The sequence below is a fragment of the Vicugna pacos genome, chromosome 11 (genome assembly GCF_048564905.1).
Source record: "Vicugna pacos chromosome 11, VicPac4, whole genome shotgun sequence".
NCBI lineage: Eukaryota > Metazoa > Chordata > Mammalia > Artiodactyla > Camelidae > Vicugna > Vicugna pacos.
Genome location: NC_132997.1, coordinates 78389757 through 78409552, shown reverse-complemented (window position 1 = coordinate 78409552; position 19796 = coordinate 78389757). Strand labels below are relative to the sequence as shown.

The 19796-nt window shown below is 51.7% G+C and overlaps 1 protein-coding gene across 2 annotated transcripts in view; it reads right to left on the bottom strand.

The window, feature by feature from the left end:
* Positions 1-7218: 7218 nt before the first annotated feature.
* SUFU (SUFU negative regulator of hedgehog signaling) overlaps positions 7219-19796 on the bottom strand; it is a 100490-nt gene continuing 87912 nt past the window's right edge. For both annotated transcript variants that reach the window (XM_031682688.2, XM_031682690.2), the window contains exons 11-12: positions 12903-12971; positions 7219-10439 (exon numbers count right to left, since the gene is read on the bottom strand). In XM_031682688.2, the coding sequence (XP_031538548.1) occupies positions 10350-10439; positions 12903-12971 (159 nt within the window). In that variant the 3' untranslated portion in view covers positions 7219-10349. The remainder of the gene's footprint in view (positions 10440-12902; positions 12972-19796) is intronic.

Sequence of the window (19796 nt, the reverse complement as noted above, 5' to 3'; positions counted from 1 at the left end):
CTCCGACTTCGCTGGGAGATGAGGGCACCCTCGCCACTACCGCGATGCTGCAAGGAAGACAGGCAGGGGAGGGGCCCCGAATCGGGGGACCGGCTGAAGGGGCGCACCGGGGTCCCTGATGCTCCCGCCACAGCCCGGCCTCGGAGTCTGAGCACAGAGATGGGGAGGATACAATGGGCTAGAAGCTGAGTGCGGCTGGCAGGGTGGGGACGCGGGCGGGCAGGGGGCTGCGGTGCGCTGGACTCCCGAGCTAGGGCGGAGAGAAGCTGAGGGTGGTGTCGCTACATCAAGGCCAGTCCCGCTACTCAGCAAGGGAGGGAGACGGAGTGGGGGAGGAGAGGAGAAAGCAGCAACTCGACGGCGGCGCCTTTAATCAGGACCCGCTGGTTCAGCCCACCCGGCACTGGAGAAATAAGCAGACCGGAGACTGGGGAAGAGAGGGCGGAGCGTATTGTCCGGAAGTGCTCTTACAGCTGCCGAAGCGCCGGGCTCCTCCCCCTTTTCCCTGCCTGGAGTTGGGGGCTGTTTCGGAGGTTGTTCCTGCTATTGGTCCCCAAAATGAGGCTCCGCCTCTTTAAGGCGGGGCAAGCCCGCGAGCCTCACGTGACCTGCACTAACTTATGTACATTAAACATTGCGGTTGGGGATGAGTTTCCGCGCTTCTTAAAAGGGAGATGATAGGCTGCGGGGCGGGACCACTTCTTCTTGGGCCTCTTCACCCGTAGCTCTTTTTACCTGAAAGGGAAAAGAGGGTTTGTCAGTCTAGCTCATCTGTCTGATGGAACTGAGTAGTGAATTTCAACGGTTCACCGTGCAGCAATTTCCCGATGTCCTGACTACTTTTCCCTACATTTCTGACGCTTAAAACTATCAAGCAAAATAGGCATTATTATCCCTCTTATATTAATAAGGAAACGGTGACTTTAAAAAACTGACTTTAAAAACAAATATTTAACAAAAGCCCTATGTACCAAGCATTTTTCTGGGCCCTGGGGATTCCCTGGTGAACACATACCAACATTTTTTTAAAAATTAAATATGTAAGATTTTCTGTGATAAAGAGTAAGGGACTCACACAGCACTCTCGGAAAAAGTAACATTTGAGCTGAGACCTGAATGTTCAGGAGAAATCAGGCAAGTGACAACCTGAGAAAAGAATGCTTCAGTCAGAAGGAAAAACAAATGCAGAAGCAATAGATCAGACATGTTCCAGGGCAAAAAGAAGGCCTGAGGTGAGGGAGAAGCCAGGTAGGGACCAGAACACACAAGGTCATGGTAAGGAGTTTGGACTTGAAGCTGGTTGTGAGAAGCTGTTAGATTTGGGGTATATTTTGGAAGTGGAGCCAACAGGACTAGATATGGATTAGATATGGTGTGGAGAGGAATAAACACATAATAGTAATGGGGTAGGAATGGGATCAAGATATGCTTATCACTATGTATAGTGTGATAAGCACATCTTGATATATATAGTATATCCTTCTGAACTTAGAATTTGGGCCTCAACAAGAGGCTGGATGATGGTGCTATTTACCCAGAAAGAGAGAATTGGAGAGGACTGGATTTCAGTGGGGGAGATTTTCAGTAGTTCTAAGTTAAGTTTGAGTTGGTTTAGATACTCCCGTGGAAATCCCCACTCAAAGGGGAGGAGGTTTGTGCTGGAGGTTATGGATTTCAAAGTCACCAGAGATTATGTTCTAAATGGTAGAACTGAGATTCAAACCCACTTCAATATGACCCACAAGTCCCTGATCCTTCCATAAAACCAGAGAGCCTCTCTGCTTCAGGACTTTCATCTCCTTATTCCTGATGGAGGAGTATGAGAGGGGTCTACTGTGGGCCCTTCAAGAACAGAGCCTATGTCTTTTAGTACTTTGCATCCCTTTACATGGAAGGTCTTATGCTGAATGAATGGATGAATGCATGCATGCATGCTTGCATGTCTGGTTGTTATTCATGAGGAGAAAATGACTTTCAAGCCCCAAGTCTCAATTCCATGCTCTAAAGATGATACAAAGAAACAAGGTCTACTTTGGAGCAGTTGGAGGGTCCTTCTCTGGCCTCCTCACCAATGATCTCCAATGATAATCTAAAAGATTCCACTCAGTTCTCACATTTCTAGACCACTCCCCTTGACTTGTATGATATACTCTTCTGGTTTCCTTCATATCTTTCTAACTACAAACTTCTCCAATTTCCATCTCATAAATGGAACAAGAGTCCTCAGAGTCTTGCCCTCCATGCTCTTCTACTAACCTACACCTGCTCCCTCGTTTACTCCTTTATTACTGTCTGTATACTGATGATTCTCCAGTCTCCAGCTCAGATCCTCACCCTCCTGGTTGCAGATCCGTGTAGCCAACTGTGCACTCCATAGGTACCTTGAATTCAATGTATCAGAAACTAAGGTCTTCATCCTCTCCACTTTCCAACTGTTACCCTTTCATCTCAGTCAGTGGACCTGTCAGCTGTCAACCAAGCTAAGGATCAGGAAGGCAAACTTGACATCTACCTGTCTCTCACCGTCCTTGTCTATTCAATCAGTCATCAGGTCTTGTAGACCCTTCTCTTAAATTCAGATCATGCTCTTGTTGCTCACTTGACATTTTCACTTGGAAGTACAAGTAACATCTCAAACTCAACATGTCCAGAATTATGCTGATTTCTGCTCCCCTCTAAACTTGTTCCAGATTCAGTCTTCTGCTTCTCAGTGAACATCCCAGAGCCAACTGTTCAGCAAATCTCAACTATTTCTTAACATCTCCATTACTTCACCATAATCTCTTGCCTAATTATTTCAATAGGTCCTAAATGGTTTCTCTGTTTCTGCTCTTATGTCCTGGAGTCAACTCTCAACAGAGTAGCCAGAGTAATCTTTGAAAAATATGTCAAATTGTGTCACTCTTCTGCTCACTCTTCCAATAACTCCCCATTTCAACCAGAATAAAAGTCAAAATTTTATAATTGCCTGTCAGGTCCTGCACAATCTGGCCTCTGTGTAAATATCCTCCTATTGGCCTCATTCTGCTCCAGCCACACTGGCTTCCCTGTTGTTCCTCAAATATACCTGGTGTGTCCACCGCCTCCTGCTCCCCCTAAACAAGATCTTTGCAGCTGCTCTTCACTTTCACTTTGCCTGAACCATCTTTCCCCAGACATCCCTATTGTACTCTTCTTCTGGTCACTGAGGTCTTTTGTTCAAATTATACCTATGCAGTGAGCCCTTTCCTGACCTCCGTGTTCTAAAACGCACCCCTCCCCCAGACATCACTATTACTCCTCCTCTGTTGTGTTTTCTCTCCATAGCGTGTATCTCCATGAACTATGTATTCTACTTTAAAATATATATTATCTCCTACCACTATCTGTAAGAGAGGTTTTTTCTTTTTTTCAACTTTTTAAAATTGAGTTATAATTATTTTACAGTGTTGTGTCAAATTCCAGTGTAGAGCACAATTTTTTAGTTATACATGAACATAACATATATTCATTGTCACATTTTTTTTTTGCTGTTAGCTACCACAAGATCTTGTATATATTTCCCTATGCTATACCATATAATCTTGTTTATCTATTCTACATATGCCTGTCAGTATCTACAAATTTTGAACTCCCAGTCTATCCTTTCCCACCCCCTCCTTGGCAACCACAAATTTGTATTCTATGTCTATGAGTCTGTTTCTGTTTTGTATCTATGTTCTTTCTTTCTTTCTTTCTTTCTTTCTTTCTTTCTTTCTTTCTTTCTTTCTTTCTTTCTTTCTTTCTTCCTTCCTTCCTTCCTTCCTTCCTTCCTTCCTTCCTTCCTTTCTTTCTTTCTTTCTTTCTTTCTTTCTTTCTTTCTTTCTTTCTTTCTTTCTTTTTCTTTCTTTTTTAGGTTCCACGTATGAGCGATATCATATGGTATTTTTCTTTCTCTTTCTGGCTTACTTCACTTAGAATGATATTCTCCAGGAACATCCATGTTGCTGCAAATGGCGTTATGTTGTTGGTTTTTATGGCTGAATAGTATTCCATTGTATAAATATACCACATCTTCTTTATACAGTCATCTGTTGATGGACATTTAGGCTGTTTCCATGTCTTGGCTATTGTAAATAGTGCTGCTATGAACATTGGGGTGCAGGTGTCTTTTTGAAAAAGGTTCCTTCTGGATATATGCCCAGGAGCGGGATGACTGGATCTTATGGTAAGTCTGTTCGTAGTCTTTTGAGGAATCTCCATACTGTTTTCCATGGTGGCTGCACCAAACTGCACTTCCACCAGCAGTGTAGGAGGGTTCCCTTTTCTCCACAGCCAAGAGAGGTTTTTGTTAGTGCTGCATCCCCAGGGCCTACAATGGGACCTAGCACATAGTAGGTGCTCAGTAAATATTTGTGGAATCAATGAATGAATCCCACTCTCTCTATTCCTACTGCTTCTACCCTAATCTAGACTTAACTAGTCACCTTGCTTCCAACCCAGCTCTCTTTCAAAATGTTCTCCGTCCAACAGGCAGAGGAATGGTCCTACCATGAAAGCTGAATGACTTAAACCATGTACTCTGGGCATTTGAGCTCTACAGTTCCCAAGAATAGTTTTGAGACTTTTGCCCCTGTTGTTCCATCTGCCTGGATAGCTTTTCAAAGTACAGCTCCCCACCTTCTTTTGCCCAGTTCATCCTTTAGCATCAGATTCAGACTGAGATGTCACTTCTTTCAGGAAGCCTTTTCTAATCACCCCAGACTGGACTGGGCACCTTTTCTGTGTCCATACCCTACAATAGCCCTTTAATAAATGGTTAACACTAATCAAGCAATTACTATGTGCCAGACATCTCATGTGCATTATCACATATAATCCTTGCAAAAACTCTGTGAAGAGAGTACCCATTTAAAAAAAAAAAAGAGAGAGTACTCATTTTTAGATGAAGAAACTAAGGCACAGGTTAGTTAACCTGTCTAAAGTCAAGGTGATGATAAGTGGTGGAGCTGGGTTAGGGCCAAAAGCAGCTTACTGCCTCCTCTTTTATGGCTCTTGTAATTGTTTCCTTGTCCATTTTCGCCCACTGCACTATGAACTCCTTGAGCGTGGGCCTGTGTCCAGTCTCCTAGCATATAGCTGAGTACCTGCCACACATTTGTTGAAAGGACAAGTGACCGTATTTTCCAGTTCTTACCATTCATTTGGCATGTTATCATAGTGGCTAAGCAGTGCTCAGTTGGCCTTCCTCTGTCTTGTAAAGATTGAGACCCAGAAGCTCCATCATCCTTCCTGTCCGTGCTCCCAGTACTGAGATGGGGTGTAGGGTGGCATTGGGCAGAATTGGAAAAACAAAGGAGCAGGGTCACTGCTCTCAGTTCTCTGGCCCCAATAAGGCCACTGTGTTCATCACAACCCCCTCAGTCTCCCTTGCCCCTCAAGTTACTCTGAGAGCTGTGCTCACAAGAATGAACCATGGACGCCCACCGGCAGTCTTCTTGCCCTTCCCTGATTCTGCCCTTAGCTCTCCCAAAGACTTCCTGCACTGAGGATGGGCTGGGTGAGTCCCCTCACCTCCCGTGGAAGGGCTGGGGGCTGGTCACTCCTCCCAGACCACAGCCTGACTTGCCCTGCACTTCTGCCCCTTCTCCTGCCCAGCTGATTACTCTCCTCACCCCCTCAGAGCCTGGCAGGCTGGGTTGAGTCACTTCCAGCATACATTCCCCTTCTGGTCAGGCCAGTTTGGCAAATCGCTCAGGGTCCCCAGCCCCATAGCCTTGGAGCCTGTGGGTCCCTCTCCCTAGGGCCCCTGACATCCATGTGCCCTGCCCCCAACACCCCACTACCCAGATAGGGCAGAGCAGACACTTGGAGGAATGCACAGGCTTTTGGAGAAGACATGAAAGATCACATGGCAGGTTTCTCCCCTCCTTAAATCTAGGGATCCAATCTCTACTCTAGGCCCAGGAGCCCTTCTCTTTCCAGAAACAGTCCCAGCCTTATTCTTGTCTCCTGGAACCACCTAAACACAGAATCTCACTATTCTGTATTCTCTGAGGCAAGAACTTCACCCTGACCCTGAGTCCTTCCAGGCTAGTCAGGTGAGGAGGATTAGATAAGCACCCCACCCCCAGTCTCCAAGGAGAAAGGGGAAGGGGTGTGGCCTGGGCCACCCTGGGCTAGTCGGCCTGGCTCCAGACCCTCCCAGCAACCTTGCTCTGACCGCCAGAGGGATGGAGGGCCCCAGACAGGACCTGCCCCACTGCTCTGGAGGAGGCCAGCCACAGTTCAGCAGGAGGTCACAGAGGGAGTGCTGACCTCCCCTTGGGGAAGGTTCCCCAGATCCAGCTGGTTCTCATGGAAAACAGGGAGGGGAGCTAAGAGACCTTTTACAGGAGCTGACATCTTCAGCCCCTCCCCTCTTGTGATGCCCCCAGGACCCTCTGGGTGCTACAGCTCCATCCTGAGGACCAGGAGACAAGGGCTCTGCTACTCCCCAGGACAGACAACCAGGCCTGGTAGGAAGGGAAAGAATGTGTGAAGGTCCAGAGCAGTCTTGAGGTTCCGGGGACCCTGTCTGGGTGCAGACCCCCTCCTGCCTGCCTCTGAGGCACCCGGCTGTTGCCTTCTTCCCCTCCAGCACTGGGCTCTGTTTTGCCACACCAGGCCCTAGAAAGATAGGAGTTGGGTGATTCAGGGAAGGGATATCTATCTGTCTCCTCACCCAGACCAGGCCCAGAGGAGTTGATCCAAAGGGTAGGCTGGTCTCTGTGTCACCCAGTGTGCCCCCAGGCCCTAGATTAGGAAGTTGAATTTAGATGCCTGGTGAGGGGAGTGCTGTCTCTTGCCTTAGCTGAAAGGGGCATAAGGACTCCAAACTGGACAAGAGGCAGGCACACCTTCCCAAGAGAAAGGGTTTTTTTGGTAAGAGGAGGGTAGGAGAGGAACGAAGTGGAAGAGAGGGTCTTTACACTCATCTCCCCAGGCTGTGTTCCGCCTCCTACCCCCTTGACCTTAGAGGATTCAAGACCAGTGAAAGAGAGCCTGTCCGTGAAAAGTCATTTCTGCATAACCGAAGAGTCACCAGCTGCGTGACCCTGCTTCCTTGGCACCCCCTCCACTCCCAACATCAGTCTTTGGGGCCTTTCCACCTCCCAGCTTCTTCTAAGTGGCTGAGTCCAACCCACCCCCTCTGCTAGGGCCCTAGGCTTTCCGCAACCCTACTCTAGGCAGCCAGAAAGGAGTACGAGATCCAGGCACTTCTGCAAATATGTTTAATGCACTTAGATTACACAGAGGAAGAGGGGGCAAGAAGGAAACGACATCTAAGTGAGTCACCCAAAAATTCTTACAAAAGTCCCAGGCTGGTTGCAGCCCCCCGGAACCAAGTCACCATTGACATTAGAAACTAATATAAAATTTTACAAAAGTTTGCTCATGGTAGCATTCAGGTACTTGTACAAAAGGAGGGCTCTTTCTACAGAGCTCCTGATTTATAACAGGGACCCAGGTACCTCACCTGGCACAGAGGACCTGGAAGCTAGGGAGAAATGACAATCAGATAAAAAAATACAGACAAGGGAATTCTCTCCTGGTCTCCCCATAGGGGCACCGACCTTCAGATTTTTTCCCTGCTCTCAATTCCATCTCAAAACCCAGTCCAAAGACCCTGTGTTTATTTTAAAGAACATACTAGCCCTTTAGACTCTTCTCAAGGCCTCCCAGTCCCTACCCTGGAGCCTTGCCTTTGGAAGAGGAAGAGAAGGGCAGGAAGAGGCACCAGCTCCCCAGCCAGACTTAAGACCTTGCGTGAGCTGCTCCACCCCGTCAGAATGGCAGCTGGGTCTGCGGTCCCGCAGCCCACACTGGACCTGAGGAGCCGGGGGTGTCTGCCTTGTGTAGCAGGCAAGCAGCGTCTGGGAGCCCCTTCCTCTCAGAAGCTTCAACTACAGGGACCTTGGGTAGGACTGGGCAGGCCTCAAGGAAGTCTGAGGAAGAGGCAGATTTAGGGAGGGAGGCTTCTTACCTCCCCAACTCACTATGAGGTCAGGGCTCCCAAAATGCTGCAGGGAGGGAAAGAAGGGGTATACTTAGTGAGCACCCGCCATATGCCAGGTGCTGTGCTGGGCACGCCACAGGATCAGCCTCGCTTTATCCCCAGTGAGGGTCCCCTCTCACCAGGCAGAAGCTCAGTGGAGAGCCCCCCTGGCTGAGGAATCTCTGGAAGGTATCACTGCTCAAAAGAAAAGAGATGGAGGTCTGGCCCCAGTGGGATCTTGGAGGTTCCTGACACTGGTGAGGCAGGAAGGGGTCACAGACTTCATAGGCTCATTGTCTTAGAGCTCAGCTGCTTCCTTTCTGCCTCCCATGCTGACAACAAAACTTAGTTCAGAAAATACCCTCCTCCCCTCAAGCCAAACCAAGCAGGTAAAGGCAGGTCCCCAGAAAGAATGAATTTGTGGAAAGGCAGGTCAGGATGGTAAACAAAGGAGGCAAGCTAATGGCACCTCTCTGGCCATGAAATCTTTGAAGACAAGAACTTTAAAGGCAGGGATGCTGTGGTGGGCAAAGGCCAGGAAATGTCCTTCTGGAAAAGTCCTTGGAGCAGAAGGCACAGCTGCTGCCAACATCAGGTCCAGAGGGGCTTCCATCTTCACTGTGTGTGGGGGGGAGTGTCTCCCAATATGTCAGCCTAATGTGCCTCAAAGCTCTGAATTTGATGAAGTAAATCAGGCAGCCCTGAGGGTGTGTGCAGAAAAGGGGCCAGATCCTAATGGCCCCTTTGATGTCCAATTCCTGCTCCCTGGAGAGCCCAAAAACTACCCTCATGGTCCCTGGAGGCAGCTCTCTCTGGCTAGATCATTCATCAGACGGGTCCTGCACCCCATTGGCCTCCCATGTGTGTGTGGTGGGTGCAGACAGGGGATAGGGCAAGGTCCTGTGTAGTCCCTGACAGACAAAAGGACTTTGCTTTGGAAGGACCTGAAGGGTGATCTTGTAATAGCCATTCCTAGAGTTGGGGTAGGAGGGCATGAAAGGGGTTTGTTGACTGCTGGTCAGAAGTAGGAGACAACCCAAGAGGAGCCCCCAGACCGTGAGCCAGAGATAGGCTGGCTATGAGATAGGAAGACCATGAGATCGCAGTACTAGGGAGAGGGACTAACAATCATGAGAGGATAGGATGTAGGAAAGGAGACAGGATGAGGGGTGGAGAATGAAAGATGAGAAATGAATGGATGCAGGGAGGACGGAAGGGTGGGAGAGTGTGGTGTTTGCAAAACCAAAGGGAAAGACATGTTGAGAGGTTGATTTTTCTGTTTTAATAAGCCAGAGACCTGCAGCCTAGGGGCTGGGAGGCCCAAAGATGAGGAAATGGGACAGGAGTGGTGAAAGAGCTGGAGACCCAGGCCATGTGTGGCAGGTGGGGATGGTCTGTGAGGTGCTCGGCTTCTCTCTCTCAGGCAGGCTTAGCTGGGTGGAAGACGCCTCCAGGATAAGGCTAGGGTCACCAAGTCTCGAAGACCCTGATGAACTGAACTTTGTGGGGGCCCAGTCCACCTGGGAAGTAGCAGCAGCCCTTCCTGGCCCCAGCTAAACTGGGCTCAAGGCTGCATGGGGGAGTGTCTCAGCTCCACCAGGCCCAGCTGGGAAGAAAAGCCTCTCTGTGAAGCTGGCTCCTCTGGGGCCCTCGGTTGGCAGGCAAACTCGGGCACCTTCTCTGGTGGCGGCTCAGGGGGAGATGGCCCCAGGCCCTTGCCTGAGAGAATGAGAAAGTTCATGTGGAAATAAAGTTCTGTTTAAAAACATTATATACATGGCTTCTGGACATCTTTGAAGAGCAATAAAATACCATCCAATTTCTACAAAATAAAACAAGGAGGAAGAAAACCAAACACAATAGAAGGAATTGTTCCGTGGCCAGAGGAGCTTGACTACCTAAGGCTTCCCAGAGCTGAGCTGGGCAGGGCAGTGCAGGCGTGTAGCCACTCTACCTCCTCCTGCGGGGCTGGGAGGCAGAGGGCAGGTGAGAATGAGGCAGAGGGCAGGAGAGACAGAGGCCGGTCTCCACCTAGGGGCACATCAGAGGTCCAGAGTCAAATCTCAAACCAGAACCTGTGGCAGCAGCAGAAGAGGAAGGGTTGCATTTGCCCGGGGGACCAGGGCCTGGTCGTGTGGCTTGGCCAGCTAGGAGGTGAGGCCCCTGAGCGGCAGGTGAGGCTGGGGGCCGTGGCCTGCGCGTGGCATCCCAGCGGGCTGTGGGTGCGGTGGCTGCGCAGTCATCCTCACACTTGTCCTTTGATCTGTGGGACGCTCGTTCACGCAGGTGTTACATTGGAAGTCACCGGGGAGCAGCTGGGCTCTCCCTTGGCCCCTGTAGGGCCCAGCCCAGGCTAGTGTAGTGGACTGTCGAAGACCACGTCAGGCAGGATGGAGACTTTCAGCTTCTTCTCGGGCCAGCTGTACTCTTTGGGAAGTTTGAACTGTGGAGGGGGCAACAAGCATAGAGTATACATGGTTAGTAGAACCTATTGCCTTCTTCCCAGACTGCCTAGAGAGGCCAGGACCCTGGTACCTTTGGTGCTGGGGGCAAGACAGGCCACTAGTTGCCTGGCTTCAATCACAAACATTAGACCCAGGTAGGCGGCAGGGGTCAAGCTGCTGGAGTTTGGTGACCCCTTCCTTCTCTTGCTTTGCCAATAATTAACTGGGGTTGGAGGAGGCATGTTTTCTAACTCTTTCTTGACTGTGCTGACCTCCCTCCAGCTCACTTCCTTGGTTCTGCCTCCGGCCACAAGCATGTAAGGAATCTGCTCCCTGAGGCCCTGGGGCTAGAGGATGGGGGGCAGGGGAGGGTGCGGATGCTACAGGGAAGTGGCTTGAGGTCTGGAACTCTGCAGTCCTGTCCCTGCCATGGCTTCTCTTTCCAAGGCTGGTGCAGAAGGATGCTGGAACCTACCCTCTGCAGCGTTTGCCAAAGGGTCCCAAAGGAAGGAAGCCCTGGCTCAGCCTCGGTGGGAGCGGAGGGGCAGGGCTAGTGTGGCTTAGTGATTTTTTGGGCCTGGTGCAGTCTCAAGGGGAACACACCTTCAGCCTGCTCCTCCTTGTTAATCTTCATCTGCTTCCCAGGGGTAGCAGCCTGAGAGTGTTCCCAGGAGTGGCCAAGGAAAGCCCGAGGTCTTCCTACCAGACCCAGGAATCACTGATTTGCCCACAGTTTTGTTTCTGAGCTTCTGGGGAAGGTGGGCAGGGGAAGAGGCTCACATATCTCATTCCCTCTGTATGCTGGGACCCTGCATGTGGTCTGGCACACAGCTGGTGCTCATAGATGCTCACTGGTTTAGAAGCAGAGTCTGCCTTTTATGATTCCCACCGCCCTGGGGCCAGGCAAGAAGTCAGGCCAGTCTGGAAAGGAGGGAAGAGCAGGCCCCTCAGCCTGCCTAGAGCTGGGGCTGGGCCTGACACTTCCTGGCTCCTCCCTCTCCCTCCCTCTGATGGGGGACTGTCCAAGCCAGGACCAAAGTGGAGAGTGGGGCAGGGTGTGGGGACAGCCTCTGGACAGGAAAGAAAAAAAAGCCATTTTTAGTGACCTACTTTCCTAAGCTCCTCCTGGCTCCTGTCCCTCCTGCCTGGACTGTCCCCCTTCCACCCCCTCAACACCCGAGCTGAAAGCAGCAGTCTGGCGCAGTGCCATCCCTGTGCGACATGGCCTCTCCGGAAGCGCTTCTGGGCAGCTGGCTCTGGTCTCACTGAATGGGAGCTGGGCCTCAGGGACCAGTGACTTGTGGGAGTTGACTGGCTCGCACAGACTGGGTGCTTGGTGATTTCTGAATGTATAAATGAGTTAATTTATCGAGCCACATCCCAGAGGAGAGAGAAGACACTACCCCATTAGGGGTGGCCTCAGGCTCTGAGGTGATCCTGTCCACCTGGAGACCTGGATGGGATGGTCCTGCCCCGTGAGCTGTCCTGCACCCCGTGGACATTTGTAGGCAGCCTCCGTGTCCTGGCTGATGCGGTGCTGGAAGCCTGGGTACCTGGAAGCTCCAGCCCTGGTGGAAAGCTCGCTCCAGCCTGGCCTCCCTCTGGCTAGAAAACCTGGCCCCTGGGAGGTGACAAAGCTCTCCCCCAACACACTTCCCGGCAGAAAGAGCAGGGGAAGGGTCTGTCTGCCTCAGGGCAAGGGACTACCCAGAAGAGCACTCCTGAGGAAGGCCAACTTGCTAATGTTCCACTAACCTAGCGGGCAGGGCACTGAGGCCAGGAAGGCTCAGGCCCGCTGGGGTGCTCCTTGGTAGGAGGCCGAGGGAGGGGAAGGGACTTTCCAGGATGAGGTAAGTCCCCACAAATGAGGATGCCGGGAACAGGGAAGAATAACAAAGGGGATTATGGGCTCCATTCTTGTACCCCAGAGGAGCAGCCAGGGAAAGCACAAGCCCTCACCTGGCCGACCGGCTGGCTCGGGGCTAAGGCTGGAAGAGGCAGACCAAGAGGAGAGAGCTCATGGCTGGAGAAGGGAGGAAGGAGAGTGGCTTCTGGGTGGCCTGAGGCAAGAGCAGGAGTCCCTCACTGCCCACCAGAACTCCCCTTGGAATGTTCTCTGGCAGCAGGCGTGGGCTTTCTGTTCAGGATCTGCCAGGGAACAGCAGGGGCTGGGGAGAACTCTGTACTAGCCTCAAGGCCCTGGCTGCCTCTTCAATGAGGCTCTCAGGAGCCGGCAATTCAGACAACTTGCTGGATGTCCTTACAAGGGCTGGGGGTGGGGCAGGGGGTGTTTCAGGGAAGAGAAATAAAGCTTTAACATCTCCAGGGTCTCCTTTTCAGCCTATCTCTGCACCTCAGAGGTAAGACAGACAGGCGCGCACACGCACACGCACACACACACACACACACACACAGGCTCTTAGAGACTAGAACCCGCTGTCAGAGAGAATCAAACAACTTACTTCCTCTGGAGAAGTCACATCTTCTAAGTCCTCCAACATTTTCTCTACAAACTCTTCAGTCAACAGAATCTGGGAAGAAGCCACAAGACAAGCTTTTATTACTATTTTTAATACATGGTCTTTTTGTCAATTGCCACGCTATGAATCTTTCTTCAGGCCATGGAGGAACTATGAGCCCACTGTGATCTGTTCTAGGGACAGAGGAAAGGTCTATCCTCAACTGTCACTTCCTCTCGGCCTCCACCTCTCACCACCACCTGCTGCAACATCAGAGGGTTGGGGGCCAGAGAAGAAAGGACATCAGATGACCATGGGGAGCAAGGTAGGGACATCTGGAGAGATGGCAGTCCTGGCCCCAGAAGGGACATGGAAACAGGTGGGGGAAAACCCCTTGTTATGACAGTTCGGGCTTCCTGAATGTTGCAGAGCAGTAGAGGGGAAAACAGAAAAGCGGTGGGGCAGAGAAGAGTGATTCCGACATTCTCCTTGCCCAACTAGGCTCACGTGTTCCCCAGCCTCACTTGGTAGGATAAAAGGAATCTGGATTCGAAATACGAGCCTTGTCTGGAATCTGGAAATGCCCTGGGAAGTACATCCAAGAATGTCTGAGGTGGACAATTTGGAGATTGTGCACCAACCTCTCTCATTTCACAGAAGAGAAAGGGACTCTCAACTCCTGTTTCTATCCATGATATCCATTTTCTCTCAGGCTGGAAGCTCCCAAGCCCCTGTCCTGCCAGCTCCATTCAGCCACTAAGTTCTTCTAGACTTCCTTTGAGAAACCTCTTCTCTAGGGTACCTCCCAGCTGTCTCACTTTGCTGCTCTAGTCTGGTGCCTTGTGGCTTCACACTTTGATGTCTAGGACAGCCTGGCCCCACTGTTTGGCTGGCACAACCATCCTCACCCCCTAAAGAAGTTTTCACGGTCCATAGGAATGTTCAAGGGCATTCAGGGCTTCCTTAATCCGATGGGCTATTTTCCCAACCGGCTCCTCTGCTCAGGCTGGCTCCCACCTGGTCTAGTCGGGGGAAATCTTTCCTCTTCCCAATCTGACCCCTTCCTCTACCCATCTTCTCCCTGTGCAAGGGCCTCCTGACCTCTGCGGCTGACCCTTTGGTACCCTCCAGGCTGTGGCTCTCCCTGCCTCTGTTTTGCCTCCTCCAGCAGCCTTCGAATGCCTGGGAGTCGGGGCGGGGGATGGCACAGGAAGAGAAACAATGGGGTAAAGACTGAGATGAGGGGCTCCTCTGAGGAAAACTCCCCTATGGGAAGGAGGGGGATCCAGAACTTGAGAAAATACCCAACAGGTTTCCCCTGGGAGTTGTCCACTCTGATAAGTTTCAATGTTTGGAATAGAGTCAGCTTGTGAGGTAAAGTGAAATGGCAGAGAAAGCAGGGCGACTAAGCAGGATCACTGGGGACCTCGCAGGACGGAGGGCTCCGCAGGGAGGAAGCTGATGGGGTAGAGGTGTGAGCAAGGAATGAGAAAACTACCCCAAGCAAGCAGCTAGCACCACAACAGGCACTGTGCTAGCTGCTCATATATCTTATCTCTTTCCAGAGGAGTCACAGATAGGCTGTGTGATTTGCCTAATGCCACGTGGCTTGTGTGCACTTGAGACAAGATCATGTCCTGGTCTGGTCTGGACTCTAAAGTTAGTGCCCAAAGTACAGCTTCCAAATCCTGAAGTCTGACCCTCGCGACATTTACTCATGTATTGATTCTTCCACTCATCTGTCCACCAATCTATTCGATTCCATAAGCCACTGCTAGGCCTGGCCTAGGGCGGAGCTCAGGGACACAGGCATGAAGGCAGTCCATTCTCCACCTGGACGAGCACTGTCCCTTGGTTGACAGGGAGCCAAAGGACATCTCCTTCCTAGGGGGCAAGCCCATAATCAGGGAAAAAACAGTTCCAACCACTGGCCCACATCTCCTCGACAAAGCTTCTGTTTGAGGAGTTCAGGATTCAAGTGAAGACAGAGACAAGGTTTAGACAGGCAAAGCAGTCTGGGGAAATGCCCACCCAAAGTGCCCCCTCCCACCTTCCTCTGTGGAACCGGCCGACCCCTCTCACAAACTGCCATGACCACTGTGACCCTTTCCCAGTCCCACCTAATCCTCCCACGGCTGGAACCCTTGCTATTCCTGCTCTTATCCCAGGCTCCCCCCAACCCAAGGTCCAGAGTTTCTCCACCAGTTTTCACCAGTCTGCCTGCGTAGTACAAAAGTCACATTCACATTTTTGGCATTTCCGGGGCTAGTTGCTATCTCTGCAAATGCTAGAACAAACACAAGCATACCTAAAACCCAATTATATTACAACGGCTCCAGTCTGGGCCAGGCTGGGCTGATTTCTAACCCACAAATAATTTGAGGGAGGGAATTTCTGCCAGAGAGGTAAATAGGTCTGGGATTGTAACTAGTGCTGGGGTGAGATGGGGGAGGGAGGAGGGTTCGCAGGGATGGTGACCATGCAGTGAGACCCCAAAGAGTTGGAGAAATGGGAAAGGTAACCCTACCAACACTGAGTTTAGTCCTAAGCCAATTCCTCCAACAGATGTCTGGAATTGGTGGTGGAGAGAGGGTGAGTTATGATGGCTTTTGGTAGACCAGCTACCAAGTGTGTGTACCATCTGTGTGTGGATTCATTTTATACTCAGCTGGGGGAGGGGATGGCAAGACCGAAAAAGGAGACAAACCCTAGTCACTCCTCAATTTTCACATTTGGTGATTTGCTGGTTCCTGCTGGAAACTTCACATTATTTTAAAAGAATTAAATGGGGAAAATTATACAAGAGATCTGCGTGATATGAAGGGTGACATTCCCTGCAAAGAAACACGACAGACTGTCATAGCTCCAGGCACCTAATTTAATTTCCTTTGGGAGTTAAACCTTAGAAGCTTGGATTGAACAAACAGGCCCTGTTCTTTGTATATTTCAGACCTGGCGCTGAGAATGTTAACGGATCTTATCAACAGGACACTGGAGATGGACAGCTATGATGGAGCAGCTCCTGGGCGCTCTCACAAGGAACAGACTCACTGTTGTGATGCAAGTGTGGGAAAAATCTGTGCAGTTCTGGGGCTTGGGGCTCTTGAAGCTCACTGGGTCCCCATGGAGCTGCCTGGCTCTGCCACAAATAAACACAGGAAGGGTTATGATAATGACAACACTGCCAACAGCAGGAGCAGTGCCTCCTCTGCATGCCAGGCACTGGGCCAAGTGCTTGACCACCATGATTTCACTGAATCCTTATGGCAGTCCTGTAAGGTCAATAACCACCACCCCCATTTTGCAGATGAGCAGGTGTTACAAGGAGACAACCTCCCGGACTTTGGAAGAACAGTGATCTGACCTCATGGTGATAGAAGATGCTCTTTTCCTGTCTGGGGAAGGTACTCCAATTCTAGAAGCCTCTTATACTCTGGGCTGACTCCTCTCTTGCCTCTAATTGGGGAGGTGAAAGTGACTTTGGCTTCAACCAATGACCTGGAAAACCAGTGATCCCAACCCCAACCAGCCACAGACCTCCCAGCCACCTGCTCAGCTCAAGAGGGCTGGGACCCTGGGTGTCACAGACATGCAGCTGCTCAAAACCAGGTTGGCCAACTGGAAAGGAAGGCAAACCATGCTCCAAAATGGTTTCCAAGTGGGGACAGTTTGGGCAAGTTTCCAGGCCAGTTTGGTGAATGCGTTCATAAGGCGATAGTTACTGTAGCCCAGAAAACAGCAGTAGGAACAATAATAATCAGTAATAATGAAAAAAGCACTCACTGATGATAGTCCTCACTATGAGCTGGGCAGAAAATGCTTATGCTTGTATACGAACAGCCCTTGGAGGAAGAAGACTCTAGTGAGGGGGGAAAATCCCTCAACCAATCTGGGCAGCAAACCCCCTGGGAAGATTTTGAAAATATGAAGATGCTAAGCCCCATCCAGAAACTTCTGAATTGAGACCTTCTGAATCTGAATAGCCCAGGCAAGGTCAAAGCACCTGCATGTTAAAAAGCTCCCCACCCACCGCCGCCCAGGAGATCATATGAGGGGAATGCTGGGGAATGCTTAGACTCACAGGGGAAGTGGGTTTGGGCACAGGCTTAACCAACAGAGGTGAGTTGGTGGCTGCAGCCCTACCATCTAACTGGTGGAGCTGTGAGGGAAAGCAGTGGCTCCCTGCCCCCCCCAACCCCCACCTTTGGTCAGGGAGGGGGCTTGGAACACAGGCCAGCAGCTTACTCCAAGGCGCTCACACCCACCACCTTGGGACAGCCTGGTCGGTTCGTGAAGAGGGAGGATTATCAACAATCTCCCAATTCCCCAGGCCCCCAGCAAGCTCCAGAAGGAACCCAAAAAGTGATCTTTCATCAGTGCCTGCCCTGGGCAGGCCCGGCTGTGCTGCAGGCAGGGCCCAGCTGCTCCAGATCTGATTCAAATGTCTGTGGTCAATGGTATTTCTGAGTCTGCAAACAGCACTGACAATGCCCACTCCTTCCCCTTAGTACGACAATCCACACTTTGTCCTGGGCCTTGTTTGCTCTTGGTGTTGACACATTGTTCTTGCTTCCCAACAAGTTTGGCCTTCTTTTTCTCTCCTTTTCCTTCTCTCAGGGAAGGAAATGTGTTGTTTACAGGGTAGGGCCTGCCAAGGAGCTGCTCTGGCACCCACAATGGAAGCGGAGAAGGCAGGGACAAGGAAGCAGTCCAGTCAGTGTCCCCCCACCCCCAGCCCCAACAGGCCAGACAAAAGCCAGAAAAAAGCCCAGAGACCCTCCCCCATCAGGCTTGGGGGCAGAGGTATGTGTGTGGCAGGTACGACTGCAGTGTGGCACAGTGAGGCCTCATTCATTTCCTGTTCTTGGTGGGTGGTGAGAAGTTGGCTCTGGTGGCCAGGAGCAGGCTCAGACTCCTCCTGCTCTGGCTGCTGGTTGGTGAGGGCACAGTGCTGGCATTTCAATCCTAATGAGGTCCTGGTGACAGCCTGAGTAAAGGTCTCCAGGGAGACCAGGTTGTGGTCAGGGTCACCAGTGAAAGAATTTGAAACAGCCCAGGCACAGAAGAGGAGCTGCCCAGGGCCTGGGTCTGGGATTGCCAAGTGTCTCTGACACAATGCCCAAACGGGTACATGGGGACAGCACACAGGGGCTTGTCCAGAGGACAGTGGTGAGTCAGCTGCTGGGCTAGGAGAGCCTAGCAGTGATTTCCCAAGTCTACCCTGGAGAAGCAAAGCTCACTTGAACAGCTGTTGGGTGTCTTCTCCCAAGCCAGGGGCCTCCCATCAGGGCTGGTAGGGAACGGCTGGGAACGGGGGCCACCTGGGTGAGCTGTCAGACACCACACAGCTGAGAAAGCATTGCAGGGCTTAAAAAAATATTCTCATATTTGGTGAAGTGACCCCTACGTGACCTCTGGGGCCAATTTCTCCCCCTTCAGATCAACCTTGGCTGGGGACGGATGAACGACTCAGCTCTGGGCCAGGCTCCCGCTCAGAGACTAACAGCCCGGTGTTGACAGACTCAAGGGAGAGAGGCTTGTTCGAGTTGCTGGGATGAGGAATACTGGGGGAAGGTGTGCAGGAGAGGATGCTGGCAGGCCTCCCCCTGGTCTGAAGACCCTCCTGCAAAACTCTGGCAGGCAGGCTTTACCGTCTCAGCAAAGATGAAAACAGCAAATGGTGGGGCAAATGGAGGAGCCAGGTGTCAACCTCTGGAAACTGAAAAGCCTAAGGAGCAGGAGCAGGATTCCTGCCTCTCCAGCCCCTCCACTGAGCTTACCCTGGGGTTGCAGACAGCCCTGCCTTTCTGTGTGCTGGGGCCTCAATATTTCTGGGACTGGAGAGACAGGGAAGAGAGGGGAGCATGGAGGGTAGGTGCAGGCCCAGGAGTAGGTGGGTATGGAGGCCTGTCTGGGGCCACTCCCCAAGTTCAGGAAAGGGCCCAGATTCCCTCACCTTCTGCCTTTTTCTCTCAGGCTCTCCTTTGTCACTCTTCTCCCATGTGGGGTGTCTCTGCCATGCCGTCTCCCCAAGAGATAACAGGTCTGGGCTGGAGGCCAGAACAAGGTGCCAATGCTTGGAGGGAGGGCTTCCAAGGCTGTTGAAGGCTGATGCAAGAAAGTCTTCCTAGTCCCTCCCAATTCATCTGGGACCAACAGGGAATGTTCAAGCAGCAGCCAAGAGAACAGAAGTCTGAGTCTCTTCAGTCCTGGAGCTGCTGCATTCAGCTCCTTCCTGTTCCTCTGCCTCCAACAGGTCTGGGCACATAGAGGCCAGGGAGACACCCTGCATCCTGGAATCATGGTAAGAGATTCCTGCAGGGGGTGAAGGCAGGCCTTTCTGTTGGGGTTTCCCTCTAGAGGAGTTAGGGTCCTTCCTGGCCCAGTGGAGGGGGCCCTCACTGGTGACTATGAGCCTGACTTCAGGCCTCCAGGAGGTCCTCAGACTCCCAGGGAGACAGGCAGCCCCAGAGGAAGACCTAGAGGCCTGCAAGTAATTACAAGCCCAGGTTCCCACAAGCCAGGGAGCTGTCTGTGACCACAGTGGCAAGACCCTAAAGAGGAAGGCGGGCTGGCAGTCAGATGCTGAAAGTGCTCGCTGCTTTGGGGGCGGGGCAGGGAGGAGGGCTGATGTGGGTGTTGGCTCCACAGCTGAGGACCGCCCAGGGAGGGGGCAGGGGTGGAGGGTTTCCCAGGGCTCCTTGGAAAGGGCCTGAGAAACCCCTTGGCGAGTAAGGGTGCGTGCCTGGGGAGTGGGGCCCCAGCCAGCCTTCCCGGGAGCTCCCTGTGAGCTGGCCCCTGTGGTGGACCACACTAATGAGCCCATAACACAGGCCTTTGATTAAGCAGCTCCCAGCACAGCAACTTTATTGAAACATGCAGAGGCCAGCGGCTGGT